General features: G+C 35.5%; 1 protein-coding gene across 11 annotated transcripts in view; it reads right to left on the reverse strand.

The window, feature by feature from the left end:
* The window catches only part of UTRN (utrophin), a 497326-nt gene that overhangs the window by 70800 nt on the left and 411345 nt on the right, over positions 1-15181 (reverse strand). For all 11 annotated transcript variants that reach the window (XM_025997956.2, XM_072719084.1, XM_025997957.2 and 8 more), the window contains one exon: positions 12386-12446. In XM_025997956.2, coding sequence (XP_025853741.2) covers positions 12386-12446 — 61 coding nt within the window. The remainder of the gene's footprint in view (positions 1-12385; positions 12447-15181) is intronic.

Below are 15181 nucleotides of genomic sequence, written 5' to 3' on the forward strand. Positions count from 1 at the left end.
AAGATGAAGGTAGAACAGATCCACATAGTGCTTAAATTAGGTTCCTGCCATTTGTGTGTGTGTATGTGTGCGTGTGTGTATGTGGTCAACTGCTCTTAACTTCCATGGGTCAGTGTCCTTATATTTAAAAATAGTTTACTGTCCTTTTTCTAGGTCAGAATAGAGTAATAACATTTAATAGTACTCAAAAGATTTCTTGGATAACGCGCAGTTCTTACAAAACTGTTTAGTAAGCTAAGTGAAATGGCACAGTACACAAGAGAATGGTATTAAAATATTCATACAATCAAATAAAAGAGATTTTTAAAAATCTATGTTATATATCCAAAAGTGGGACATGTCACCTGGAAAAGGACATCATCACTGTTACACAGGCATATATAACAGAATTATCCAAAAACCCATAATTTGTTTTGAGAAATATTTAAAGTTTAGGTATGAAATTGGGCAAGTAAAATGTCCTGGGAATTCTAAAATCTCACACAGATCAACATGCCTAAAATGTGAAGGCCTATCTCAGGAAGAACTGGAAAGTTGTCTAGTTCTCCTACCTGTTCTTGACACCAATGCAGAGGCAAAATGTTTCCGCTGTGTACTCTGCTCCTGAACACCAACCAAACCATTCTACCAGTTTACTCTGCAAGTTGCTCCAACAACCACAGAGAAAGTACTGAAGCTGTCTGACCTAAAATTCTTACAATTCAGTGTGGCCCAGAGCTTGATAAAAATGCAGAATCTTAGACCTCTACTCCTTCTATTGAACTGGATCTTCAATCTAACAAAATCCCAAGGGATAAGTATGTACACTCATGTGTGAGAAGTAATTGACCTCAAAAGCTTCTAACGCATGAAGTAAAAAACAAAACAAAACAAAAAATAAAGACACCTCCAAGATTTGTTAATAAAACAACTTCCTACCATCAATAAGAATTAAAGAAGGATTTGCTGGAAACACACTGTAATTTAAAAAAAAAAATCCATCAGGCGATCCAAATGTTAAGACAGCCAACTAGTATTCCCACACGCTTATCTCTCTGAATTAATTAATTAATTAATTTTTAAAAAAGATTTTATTTATTTATTCATGAGAAACAGACAGAGAGGTAGAGACACAGGCAGAGGGAGAAGCAGGCTCCTCGCAGGCAGCCTGACGTGGGACTTGATCCCGGGTCTCCAGGATCATGCCCTGGGCCAAAGGCAGCGCTAAACCACTGAGCTACCCAGGCTGCCCTCTCTGAATTAATTTAAATCCCCATGGCAATTTGTCCAGAGGCAGACATCCCATCATGAAGGACCAGATCAAAGCCCAAGAACCAAACTAAAGCTCTGAGTAACTTGGAGCCAAAATTTATACTTAAATAACTAATGTAAGTACTCTTTCTCTAGAATCACAAGTGTGGAGCTTTGGCAAACAACTCCTATGGAGCCACAAGGGGAAAATACCACCATGCAGTGTGGCAGTGGCTAAGAATTCAATGAGAAGACCGGCTTGCTAATGGCTCTTCTGAGTGAAACCCCGGACAAGAAGCTGAGGGAACACGCACATTTGGCAAACAGATGGAGGGAAACAGCATCTCCCTTTGTGAATTCAATACCAGTTGATTCATTAGGCAGAACTGCCAATGCTGAAAATAAACACAGCCTCTGGTTATAGAAGTGTAACTGCAGCTTACCAAACAACAGTTAAAAAAAAAAAGTAATATATAGTTGACTGTTGGATTTTCTTTTTTTTTTTTTTATCTCTCTCTCTCTCTCTCTCTCTCTCTCTCTTTCCAGTGGGGGCAAGGTTTTAAAGCAAAAATCTACCCCAAAGGCTCTAAGTATTTGAACAGCTGCAGATGGCTCAACTCATCCAGCCAAAATGCTTCCAAGTCCTCCCAGAGTAGGCAACCAAAACAGAATCAAAGTAGCGTTCCACCTTCCCTCAACCCCCGCCAAATAACAACAGTTTAGGTTCTGGCCTACCTCAAATCCGAAAGAAGAGTAGAACCTAATATTGCGCAGCTTGCTAAACTACTAAAAAAACTAACAAAGCAGCCATCAACAGGTAAGTCCAAAATCATATGAAGCATATGACATATAAGTAGGGGCTGAGGGAGGCTAGGTTTGCTTGTATAGGGAAAAACTGAGGCCTTTCATGTGGGTAAAGAGTTAGTGGTCTCTGAACTATTTTAAACTCAGCAAACTGAAGAAAACTCATAGCAATGCAAATGTTTCTTATGCATAGAAATGTAAATCGTGTCCATTGGGATGCAACTGATTACTACCTGTGGACTCTGACCAGTTTATCAGCTTTGCACCTGTGGGAAACTTCACTTCATCCCTTGTTTGACTATAAAGAAGGACTTCTTATAACTTCTGATTCCATTAGTGAGTTAAATGATATCTTTGACACATGTTCTTTTTATATTTATATGTGACTCAAGATTTTAGCCAATTTTTATTTATTTATTTAATTTTTAAAAATTGAGATGTAACACTGTGTGAGTTTAAGGTGTACAATGTGTTGGTTTGATACATTTATACACTGCAATAGGATTACCACGGTTCTGTGAGCTAATACCTCTATCCCTCACATGATTATCATTTCTGTTTTATGGTGAAAATATTTAATATCTAGTCACCTAGCAACTTTGAAGTTTAAAACATAGTACTGTTTTGAGTAATCACTGTGCTGTGCATAAGATCTCTGTTAACTGTTTTTTTTTTTTTTAAATCATCCTTTAACACCCTGGATAGTTCTGGTTTATACCTGCTATCCTGTATACTTATTAAAAGAGGACTCCTTTACTCTTATATGTCCCAGCTTAGGTAACATGTGCTCCCTATATTTTATGGATTTTGATGAAATAATGAACCAATAAGGTTAATAAGGCATACACATTTCTACCTATTATTATTCATATGTATTCTAATGAGCCATCAAAAGTAAAACACAAATAAGCTTGTACATCAATGTATAGAACACAAAATGTTGTAAAACAACAGTCCAATATATGAGACAATGAACCAATGGCAAAGTAACTTTTATGATAGATTGGTAAGATATTGATTTCTGGGCAACAGACTGCTCTGAGGAAGATACTTTTTAAACCCATCTGTCCTCATTAGAGTGGTCTCATTTTTTTTCCATAAAACCTTAAATGATGACAAGAAAGCATACTGCTTAGCCCAAAACTGACAAACACATTTACTTGTTACTTATCTACTCAATTTTATGCTTGAAACTGGATTTTTTGAGTTTTGCCATGTGTCCTTTTCATTTCAATTACCATTTGAAGGACATATAAGAGAAAAAAATTAAAGGTGAGTCAGTTAATTGAAAATGCAAATGAGAGAAAAAGAATGACCCATATTGTTCAGGGATAAGACAATCTCAGAAAGAGAACTATTTCTTCTTTGCTGTGAATAGTGAAAGATAACACAGTAGGTCAGGATGCATAATATTAATTACAATAATGACCTATTATTTGAGTGTCCAGTCTGTACCAGGTGTTCTTCCAAACACTTTCCTTGTGTAAACTCAATCCACATAAAAATTCAATGAATTAAGTGTCAATAGTAGCCCATTTTACGGATGAAGGAACTAGGGTAGGGAGAACACTTCAAAAACTTGCTCAAAGTCTCAGAGTAAGTAGCAAAAATGGAATTTGAACCCAGATGGTCTTATTTCAAGCCTGAGTTCTTAATATGGAAGTATACTTGCATGACTGAGACTTTAACATCTTTCTGATGAATCTGTCTAAATCTGAGTCCATGGTCCATCATTATAATCATTGTAAACACTCTCATCTGCCTTGCTTCTCTCTCACTCCTGGCAAAACCCAAGCATGGATCAGCTCAATTACTTGCCTTCGCTGGACCTGAGCAGCTGTGCATGAATACAGCTGGAGAAAATCACTCAACAGACAGACTAATTTCACTTTAAATATTTAACTTCAAACCTCAAATGTCCAACTGCTGGCAACTACACAACATTCCCTAATAAACTTGCTTCCCAGACCCCAAGACAATTTACTACTGCCTTCTTCCTCCCAAACCTAAGTAAGTTACCTTCCCTGCCTTATATCATTTCACTTGATCTCATACTTCATTGAAAAACTAGAAACCACCAGATTAGGACTCTTTCATTTTACCACCATCAAATCAATAAATTTCCTTCTATCTGCCAGACTGTCTTCTTCTCTCCTCCTTGAGGAATTCCTCCCTATCAAAGGCCGATTCTTTCCAAAGATTTCTTTAAGAACTTGTTTTTAACTCCCTTCTTAGTAAGACCATTCTCAAAATTATAAATGTTGGAGTATCTACCATCCTTACACAAACATACACATGCATACACACACACACACACTCTCTCTCTCTCTCTCTCTCTCTCATCCCTACTTTGAATCTACATTTCCTGTTCTCTATTACCTTTTTCTCCTCTTGACAGACAAAATTCTCAAACAGTGTACAACCTCATGTCCTATTCACTACTAAATGCACATCTATTTAGTTTCCAACTTCACTCCTCTACCCAACTGGCCCTATTAAATTACAAGTGAACTGCATGTTGTCCAATGGAGCGGCTGCTTTTCTGTCTTCAATGCTCCAGACCACTCCTCAGAATGGGGAGAAATAGGGAAGAAAAAAATCAACCCCAAAAGTCACAAAGCAAAAGTAGAAGCTAAGAGATGCTGTGTAAAAGAGAATCTCCAGAAGGAAGTTGACTTGGGCTTTTGCCTGCTCTGTTAATATCTTCTTTACATATGCTTCTGAAAGTTCATAGAAGAATATAGGAATCAAGCAGGAGCTCCCAAATCATCAATCTGCATTCAGGTGAATAAAGTATAAAGAGTGAAAACAAATTCTGGCAATCTGATGCAATGTTGTTTATCTGAGTAGCATCTTCTTAAAGATCTAAGAGATGACATTCTCATTTTGGAATTTATAATCCCCCCAATCTTTAGTTCACTTGAGACCAGAAAATAGAAAAAATAAAAAATAAAAATAAATAAAAAGAATAAAAAGAAAATAGGAAGAATCTGGAGTACTCCTGCTAGTATGCAGATTCTTACTGTTTGTGTGTAAGCTTGTGTGCATGACTGTATGGAGGAGCCCATGGGGGATGGCTTGGGCAGGAAATCAGGAGGCTCCTTCCTCCACTGGGGAGACTTAAGGATTCAGGTTATATAGAACTTCCTGAACCCTCAACAAACACCTTCTGCCATCTTTGAGGCTTTTAAAGGCAGGAAAGCCAAAGTTACATTTTTTTGAAATGTAAGAATAAATCTAAGGGAAAACCTAAGAAAGTTTGAATGCAACATTTCAAGAAAAAAACTTTTTTGTTTAAATTCCAAATAGGATACAGGATCCGATTTGGTAATAGATACTGTAAATGCATAGTCTTCTTTCAAAAATGCCACTAGCAGGCAGCCCAGGTGGCTCAGCGGTTTAGCACTGCCTTCAACCCAGGGTATGATCCTGGAGTCCCAGGATCGAGTCTCACGTCGGGCTCCCTGCATGGAGCCTGCTTCTCCCTCTGCCTGTGTCTCTGCCTCTCTCTCTCTCTCTCTCTCTCTCTCTCTCTCTCTCTCTCATAAATAAAATCTTTAAAAAATGCCACCAGCCTGTCATGATAATGAAGACACAAGGCAGGATCACTAAACTGTCAACAACGGATAACTCCAAACATATTGGGTTTAAGTCTAAAATGCACTTAAAATAATTTCAGGCTCAAGAGTAAGTTAAAAAACACAAACATGTGAAGGGCTATATAGAGATCAAGGCTACAGCACCTCAAAATACAAATGTCAATATTCCAGTCACAGTTGACAGAACAATTTGTTACAAAACAAAACGACAAGGTTTGCTTGTAGTTGTTTTTAAGTAAAGCAGTAGAATTCATGACCAAAATGGGTGTGCCTGGGTGTGCCAGGAGCTTCAGGTGATACCTGTATCACACTCTATAAACTCGGCCCAGAGCTCAGAAGGAGCCTCACCTCTGACTCAAACTCTACCCCTATGTCCCTTTAAGTTCTCAAACTAGGGAGGGTCAGACCAGTAATGGACATTAATCAACATTCCTGCAGGTCATCTGTTGTTGAGTTGGCTCTGGGGAGTCCTCTATATCCCTACCCGGGGTGTCAATTCCAGGATTATTTCTCACCAGAGTTGAGTTTATCATTGTATCCTTCTGGTTTGTTTTTTTAAAACTGAATTTATGTTATTTAGATTTTTTTAAATGTACTACTTTATTTCTCTCATATGTAACTTTTTAAAGGAGAAAGTGTTTCTATATGGTTGTATTGAATCTTACACTATCATTTTACTTTATAATCCATGTAGAAAAAAAGATCTATTTCACAATTTACTTGATCATTATCACTTTTGTACTTTTGCTAGTTTCAGTGACTATTTTAAAAATTTAATCTTTACAAATCAAAGCACGAAAATCTCCTCCTCTCCAGTGGCCCCATAGCGACCTTTCTGTTCTGTCGAGTAGACCTTTATTAATTGGATCCCTGACCCTAAAAGTCAAACTGTAGAGTAAGGCTGATGGTGCTACTATAATACAATGGAACTGAGTAATCTATAAGATGCCAAGCCCCAATTCCACTTCATGGTACCCCAGCAATGTATAGATGAATGACAGGAAAATAATAACTTCTTAAGTCCTGCATTAGTCAATATTCTTCCCAGTGTCAACTTCACCTGAATTATCTTAGTACATCAGGGCCCTGGTAAATATACTGGAAATTGTCCAGTTACTGTTTGCCAGCAAAAGGCTGTTGTAGGGCAGCTGGTCTGCTCCTAAGTTTTCTCATTAGCCAAGGTGTGTTCACTTGTCTGCAGCTGTCTCTAAATGCAGGAGGAGGCTTAGGGATCCCAAGATGCTTACATTCTTTCATGAAACAATTTTGTTTTTCCCTCCTCATCAGCAGAGTTGGCCCAATGAGTTTGAAATATTTCTTTTCAACATAGATAAAGTCTCAGACTATTTCTTGTAAAAATGGACTCTCCAGTACATTCTCTTAGGCTTCTATTTCATTTCTTTATCATTAAAACCAAAACACAAGCTGTATTTTTGGAAAGAGACTCACAGTGTGTCTCAAGTCGTCTCCACTTAAAAGTCTGGCACCAAAAGGATGCAATCTCTCATTTTGATTAAGGAGGAAGAGAGAGATGAAGACAGCTGAGGAGACCTTTCAGAGAGAACTGTATTTATCTTTCATTGTTAGTTACATCTCTGTTATGGATTTATTTTGTTTTGGGATGAGTTTTCTCCAATCTTTAAACATAAAATGCTTTATGTTGATTTCTTCTTTATTTTGTTATACACACACCTTTGTTAGCTTGGACTTTCTTGTTAGGCTGAATATTTGGATAGCCCATTGCTGCCACTCCTCTCTGCTCTTACTTAAGGAAGACATATTTCACCTACATCACTAAACAGGTCCACAATTGCTCTAAAGAAATAAGCATTAATTCTTTCCTTTAGATTGTACATATATAATGAGACAAGTATATACAGTTTATGCAAATAAACTGCATGACTGCTATAAAAAACAGCGACTTGCTCTCCAAGATTTCATTTACAACTATAAACTTTGGTTGTTGTCCCCCCTCCCACCCCAGGAATTGATGGATTAGGGCAGCAGAGAATGCCCTTGGGAGGCAAGAAAGGAGAATTATCATTAATGGACATGAGAAAAGAAAAGGAAAATATAAGGGAGATGTAATAAATTGAGCAAAATTTTGATTTAGGCCTATTCATCAAGAGGAGTGTGAATAAGACAGAGAATGCATAGTAGTGGTATCTGTATATAAAGATAGTTTATTCTGATTAATACATTGTAATATTGAGGAATGCCAGTTTTAGAAAATGTGATATGCATTATCTGTTAAGAAGAGATTACTAAATGTTCATATTAAAGCTGTGTGTATGAGCACACTTAAGACTCCATAAAGAATTTAGGTTTGCACCTCAGATTCTAGAAGAAAACCTGTTAAGATGCGAATGTGCAGCCCTGTCACAAGAGCTGCATAATCACTTCTATCCAAAGCTAATGCTTACCAAAAAGTCACACACTCTGGGTTTATAGATGACATCATAGAGGGAGAAAGGAAAACCAAACCATTTCTCCAACTTCACCTTACTAACTTCTATGAAAGAGTATGACTTACTAACAGCCTGGACATGTATTGAATCATATATGCTAAAAGCCCTATGGGACTTATGAGTCAGCCCTGCTGAGCATCCTAATCATCAATGGAAATCTATCCAATGACAGAAATCTCTGACCTTGTAAATGAGGAGAGGTAACGGGGGCCACAGAGTTTCTTCCACTAACTCTGAACTCCTGTCAAGGTTGACTGGCAGGACTGTGGAGAATATTTTTCTACCTACAGATAAGCGCCTTTGTCCATTACTGTACTGCAGTGTGACATTTCCTTAAACATATAAAGCATATATTACCGTACAGAATTAGCCTATGAAAATTAGCTCGGCACTCAATTGCTGGCACATAGTAGGTCCATCATAAAAGGCAATCAGTCCATAGTATGTCTGCTCAAATTTTCTCCACCTGATTGTTCCTTCCTTAATATGTCTTCATCCTACCCAAATTTTTCATGTGACTAAAATTTATGTTCTCTACCTCAGGCAACATAGAGAACTAGAGGCATAGCAGTCAAGAGGGCAGGAGCTGGAGTCAGTCCCTCGGTTTCAACACTAGCTCTTCCACATACCAGTTGTGGGACTCAAGCAAGCTATGTGTGTACTTGTTATCTAAGTTGTTATCTAAGCCTTGCCTGTAAATGGGGGTAACGACAGTACCCACACTTCAATGAGAATAAAGACAGAATTCATGCACAGGATTAGCACAGCGTTGGCAAATGAATATTCAAAAAATATAATGATCATTATTATCACCCACTATGGCTATTTATTATTATTATTATTTCTGGGTCAAAATGAGAAGCAATGAGTTTTATATGGTTAATGTGACATATTAGGAAAGTTCAACTCAAAACTTTTACTCATCATTTCCTTGATGACTGAAACTCCCTGGATACTAACTTTTAGCTGAGGAAATGAAAAACGTGTGCGAAACACAAACACATAACTAAAAATTCACAGAGAAAGAAATCTGGCTTTTATGGTAGATTTTTGTATATTGTAAAGGCAGCAAGAGCCATTTTAGGTTTCCTTAAACTGATAGAACAATGGGCTGTCATTGGATTATACTAGAAAAAAATAACTATATCAGCTTTGGAAAGCCTACCTTAGAAGCACCAAATATAATTTAAAGATATGAGTTTCAACTTAAGATATTAACATAGAGAGATTTATACTACACCGACTATTACAGTTCAGATGTGCATTCTGTCATTACAGAAACAAGTGAGTCCTGGAACCGCTGCAGTGCATTGCAAAATATTAATGAGAAAACACCTCTAGAGAAAGAATTGCATTGGGAAGCCATCAAAATATGTTTTAATCTATGAAATAAAAATATGAAATAAAGACAATTTGTTCTTCCCGTAACTTTCTCACTATATTCTGGCATTAGAGTATACAAAACAGTGTATGTGCATATTGAATATAACTAAATAACTCATATTCTTTTTTCGCCAAATTAATACATCCTAATATGCTCCAGGAAACTCTAGCTGCATGACAATCATGCTAAATTTGTTTTTAACATGCATTCTCTACTTACTTGCGCAGCCATGCAAAAGGAAGTTATATTAAAAGCCCTTTCACTCATTTTTTACTTGCTTATTAATTTACTTGGGAATTAAATTCTGTTTTCATAACAATTTTTCATCTGGAAATACTGGCTCACATTAACTCTCCCTCCAGAGATTGATGTACTTTATAATAAAGAAATAAACAGTTAAGTTACACAACAGAGCAGGTAATGAAAGAATCTGGCTAAAAAGTTTTCTAAAAATAAGAGAATTCATCTTATATACCTGGAGAGATTTCTAAATATTTCAAAATCCTAAAAGATACTGAACAGTAAAACTATATATATTCAAGACAATTCAATCTTTCACTAATGTGGAAGATGCTACAATCCTATGGGTCCCACTAAACATATTGGCCATCGTTGTATTATACATATTTTGAAGTGCTGGTCATGGTGCTCTAGCCAATGAGATGCCAAAGAAACCAGCTTTTAGTGTACTGGTCTGCCCCATCAGAACTCATAGTCTGAGCAAGAATATAATCCTGTGAGAGCCTACCAAAAAAATTCTGAATCAGTGAAACTCTGACTTTTATAACATTGTTTTTAGTCATATACAACCAATCTGGACATAGAAATTCCTTTTAAATAGCAGTGCTAAAGTTAAAGATGGATTTTTAAAATGACAAATCAAATAGATAACCACTGTATGACATAATCAAACAAGAGAATTAATATTTTCTTTATCCGGTAAAGACAAAAATCTGCCTTGCTGGGTCCAATCTACATTTTTTTTAAAAATCAGATAATGAGGATTCTTTGCCACTTATAGTAAAACAATTTAATTTCAAATAATTTCATGGACTTCTTGATTTTGTATAATACATGTATCAGTTTTCTATTGCTGCTATAACAAAGGACTCCAAAATAAACGTCTCTCTAAGATAAAATTGAGGTTTGCAGGTCCATGTTCCTCCCTGGAGGTTCTGAAAGAGAATCCAATTTGCTTGCCTTTTCCAGTTTCTAGAGGCTTCAAGCATTCCTTGACTCATGCTCCCTTTTCCACCTGCTGCTATTATTGTTATTATAGCAATGAAAATATAAACATTTTAAAAATGGTTTAAACTTGAATGAGAGGATTACACCCTCTCTCAATAAAGACATGCCAATTTACCCAGCCTCCAACTTCTTTCCATTCATGCTTGCACAAACCTGACACCAGCCAACTGCTTTCCTACCTTATTCTTAAGTTTATCACAACCCAGTAAGGACAGACTGTACACTGCAAGTAGTAGTAAATTCCATTAAGACAATGTAACATATTCTGTTTTTATATTTCATATATGGTATGGTGATTTTTTTACCCTGAGGATACATCTCAGACTACAATAAAACCTTCATAAGCATATACTATTTCACAAACATTGACTTCATTTACAAATTTTTCAGGAAGAGGGATATTGGAAGAGTAGACTATTAGTATCAACATGGATTTTGGAGATCTACATGCCATTTACGAAAGTTACAAAGGAAATTGACCCAGAGATCTTTATCTAACTCGCCTGAGGTCAGTTAGCTAATCTGAGCCAGAGTTGACTCTAATAATAGTGATTATTTTTCCCATAATTATGATGCTATTCACCATACACATAAAACAGAGTCAGCTAGTCAGCTGTTGCCACTTTAACACATTGTAAAGAAACAGCTTTGCTAATTTACACCTCAAGGGAGTGTATCATTCTGTCCTAGGACAATACTTAGGCTAAGCCAAAGATCAAATCCTACTCAGACCTTGTGTAAATGGTATAAAATGCATGAAATGTTACATAATAAGGAGAAACTTAGTATGTAAAAAGGAGAAATGTCAATTGACAATAAAAAGGGAAGAAATGTTGGGAAATATCAGGAAGGGAGACAGAACATAAAGACTCCTAACTCGGGGAAATGAACTAGGGGTGGTGGAAGGGGGGAGGAGGGCGGGTGTTGGAGGGGAATGGGTGACGGGCACTGAGGTGGACACTTGACGGGATGAGCACTGGGTGTTTTTCTGTATGTTGGTAAATTGAACACCAATAAAAATTAATAAAAAAAAAAATAAAAAAAAATAAAAAGGGAAGGATGATAAACCTAAACTAATATCGCAGGTAATTTCCATAAGTCAAAAAACCCTGAAAATACTGAACATTTTTTGGATAAATATACTGCTTCTTTTTGATGGATTAAAATTAGAAGAATACAGCACTTTTTAAATGGATTTTTAGGGAGAAATAAAAATGGTTTAGAATCAGTACAGTCTGAGAAACATCATGTCAAGAGTTTGACAGATTTATTTACTTAAAGATTTATTTTTTTAGTAATCTCTACACCCAACAGGGGTATGAACTCATGATCCTGAGGTTGAGTCTCAAACTCCATTGACTGAGTTAGCCGGCACCCCAAAAGTCTGACATGTTTAGAAATTTTGTCATTTCCTCAAATACTTTAAAATCTGTTTTAAAAAATATATAATAAACACACCTAAAGCCTAACCTAATAAACTACAAATATTACTCTGATTTTTAAACTTACTTCTTTTAAATATTAAATATATATAGTTTCCTTCAGATAATAGAATTGAATTCCATTTTCTAAAGTTACAAGGGAAAGCCTCTTAAGTTATCAACATAACTTAGCTTTTTTGGTATCATAAAGGAGAATTAAAATCAACTTACTTGATGTAATAGGGCACTTTATTATGTGAAATGGATCTTTGCCATGGCAGCTGGACTGAAGCTGAAGAAACAAAGGGAGGTTATTGGAAACACTGCTCACCCAAAAGCCTCATGCCATAATGCAGAACAACTGAACACATTTTATAGCCAATTCAATGAGAACTGTTCTGGTTTTTGAGCTGGATTCCTATAATTATGAAATCTGTAGGCTAAACAAAGAGTGGCTTTTTTTTAAAGATTCATTTGAAGCCAGGAAAGAAACAACACAGGTTCAATTTCAAATGCCAACTCTAACTAATTGAACCTGTTGCTAAAAATACTGTTAAAAATCAAGCTTTATTGTTTATAACCACCACAATTGAAAACTTTGTGCTAACCAGAAAATGCACTCTGTATATACTTTTTGATTAAGCTAAAGCCAAAATTAATTTTACCTGGTATATCCAGATTATACACTAGATTTCGCACGACTGAATTTTCCAGATCATTAATAACGTACTTTACTTTGCTTCACAGGAATAACTATCTAGGACAGATGGCATTTAAACAAACTCATTTGTATGAATTTTTAAAAGGAAAGATTAAGATAAACACAGGCAAAGGGTTGTAAAAAAAAAACAAAAACAACAACAACAACAAAAAAAACAAGGTAATTATCTGGATAGAAGAATTCCAAATACTTACTTTCATCTGAAATGCCCAAAAAACACAGTTTCCTAATTTTACATTAGATATCACTATGATTGAGATTTTATACTTTGTTTTAGGTACTTATTTTTGTTGAGGTACTTATTTTTTACACTTCCAGTTATTCCTTATTTATAAAAACATATTATTCCTATATAAATCAATTATTTTAAGACTTACACATGCAAAGCTAGAGCAACTAAGGAATTTTGCTAATAAATAAACAAGCAACTCAAACAAATCTTTGCAATTATCACTAGACCCTCATATAGCCAATTGTCGTCAATTATTTTTTCTGAATTTCATTCATATTAATATCTTACAAAAATATAGCATTCTAAACTTTGCAAACCATTTTCAAGTATATCCATTGATAAGGAAGCCAACAAAAACATATTAGAGCTCCACTTGATACATAAGGAATTAAATTAATACTCAGAAGTGAAATAACTTGCCTTAGAAATAAGGTGGAGCTCAGACATGATCTCAAGATTTCTGACCACTAGTTCAGTAACTTTTCTATTCAACAATTATCCTTCTCTTTGTAACATGTGAGCACTCCCTCCTCCAATTATGTCCATGAAAATAGAAAAGGATGATGAAAACGTGGAAGTAGGTATATTAAATTTCTCATTAGAGCCAACCTCATTTCGGTGTTGGCACCAGGCTAACAGGTCATTTTTATTTTGTGTCTAACTAAACAGACTACTTTTATAACCATGGCTGAAGTCCAAGAAATATTATAAGGTCAATGATTCCAAGCAGCAAGAGATAGCAATTATTCAATTTATTAATTGGTATTTTGTTTATACTTCTCCATTTATGTTAACAATTGTTTTGATTCGAAAAACTCCGACCTCCTTGGAATATCAGTGCCAGACAATAAAAGGCAACATACTTGAATTTCACAAAGTGCATGTGAATTTTACCATGTTTCCTTTCCTAAAGTGCATGAGTTGGATTTTTACTATGAAAGAATGGTTGCTAAGGTAGGTGAAAGTGTAGGGTTTGGTTTCATCAATACTAATAGATAACTAATCCTAAAAACTGTAAATAGTGTCACAATTATTTATTTATTAAATTCCTCCTTAATTTGGCATTAGCACATAGCTTTAATTAAGATTAAGAAATCTGAAGTAGTTCATACCTAATGAGGATACTGCAAACTTATTGACTATCAATACTGATAGCATCCCAACTTTAGAAATGCATCCTCATACTCAGTATATTGCAGGAAGGTCTACAATCCTCAAAGACAGGCTATCTAAGGGTTCAGGTGTGTGAAACGGAAAACATGTGTGCCTGTGGAGAGGGGAAGGAGGGGAAGAGGGGGAGCATGACTCTGGAGGACAGGAAGGGCAGGAAATGAGTAATTCAGATTCTGTGAAAATAGAAAAGCCTGACCTTGAATTGAGGTAAAGCAGATTACTGACCATGACAAATGATTAATGGAAAACCTAAATGAAATCAATTTAGTTGGAAGACATGGTATTACTTCAGTTTTTTCTATTATTATAGATACAAAGAAGTTACCGTATTGGGAAATAAGCTGAGCCTTAAGTTTTATTTTTTTTTATTTTTTTGAGCCTTAAGTTTTAAACTTCACTTATATTGAACTAAACAAACCTTTCTGACATACGTTTGCCAGGAAAAATAAAAGGAAAGAAATTAATAGTGAAAGCACCAGTGCCAGGAACTGTGTTAGGTGCTGTGAAACTCATTGTGTTTTCTCACTTAATTTTCAAGGTGATCAGAAAAACATAAGTATTGTTATAGTAATTTTAAGATAAAGAAATTAACTTTCAGGAATCAACAGGTGTAATGAAAGGCAGAATTAATATTTTAATCTTAATTTGGATGATTCTGAGTCCTACATTCTTGAGCTTCCCCAGCAGTGAATGATAAAGTAGGAGCTTAAATTACTTAGATAAGATCTTATTAGCAGTCTGTAACATTAAACATTTCGATTGGAGAATATTACATAAAAATCTAAATATGTGGTTTGGCTACATCTGTAATACTTGACCAGAAGAAAAACTAAGTATGATTACAGTGAACCTAATAAAAATCTCAAAGATTCATGGGGAGCTATTTTTTTTTAATTTCTAA

The sequence above is a fragment of the Vulpes vulpes genome, chromosome 1 (genome assembly GCF_048418805.1).
Source record: "Vulpes vulpes isolate BD-2025 chromosome 1, VulVul3, whole genome shotgun sequence".
Taxonomy (NCBI): Eukaryota; Metazoa; Chordata; class Mammalia; order Carnivora; family Canidae; genus Vulpes; species Vulpes vulpes.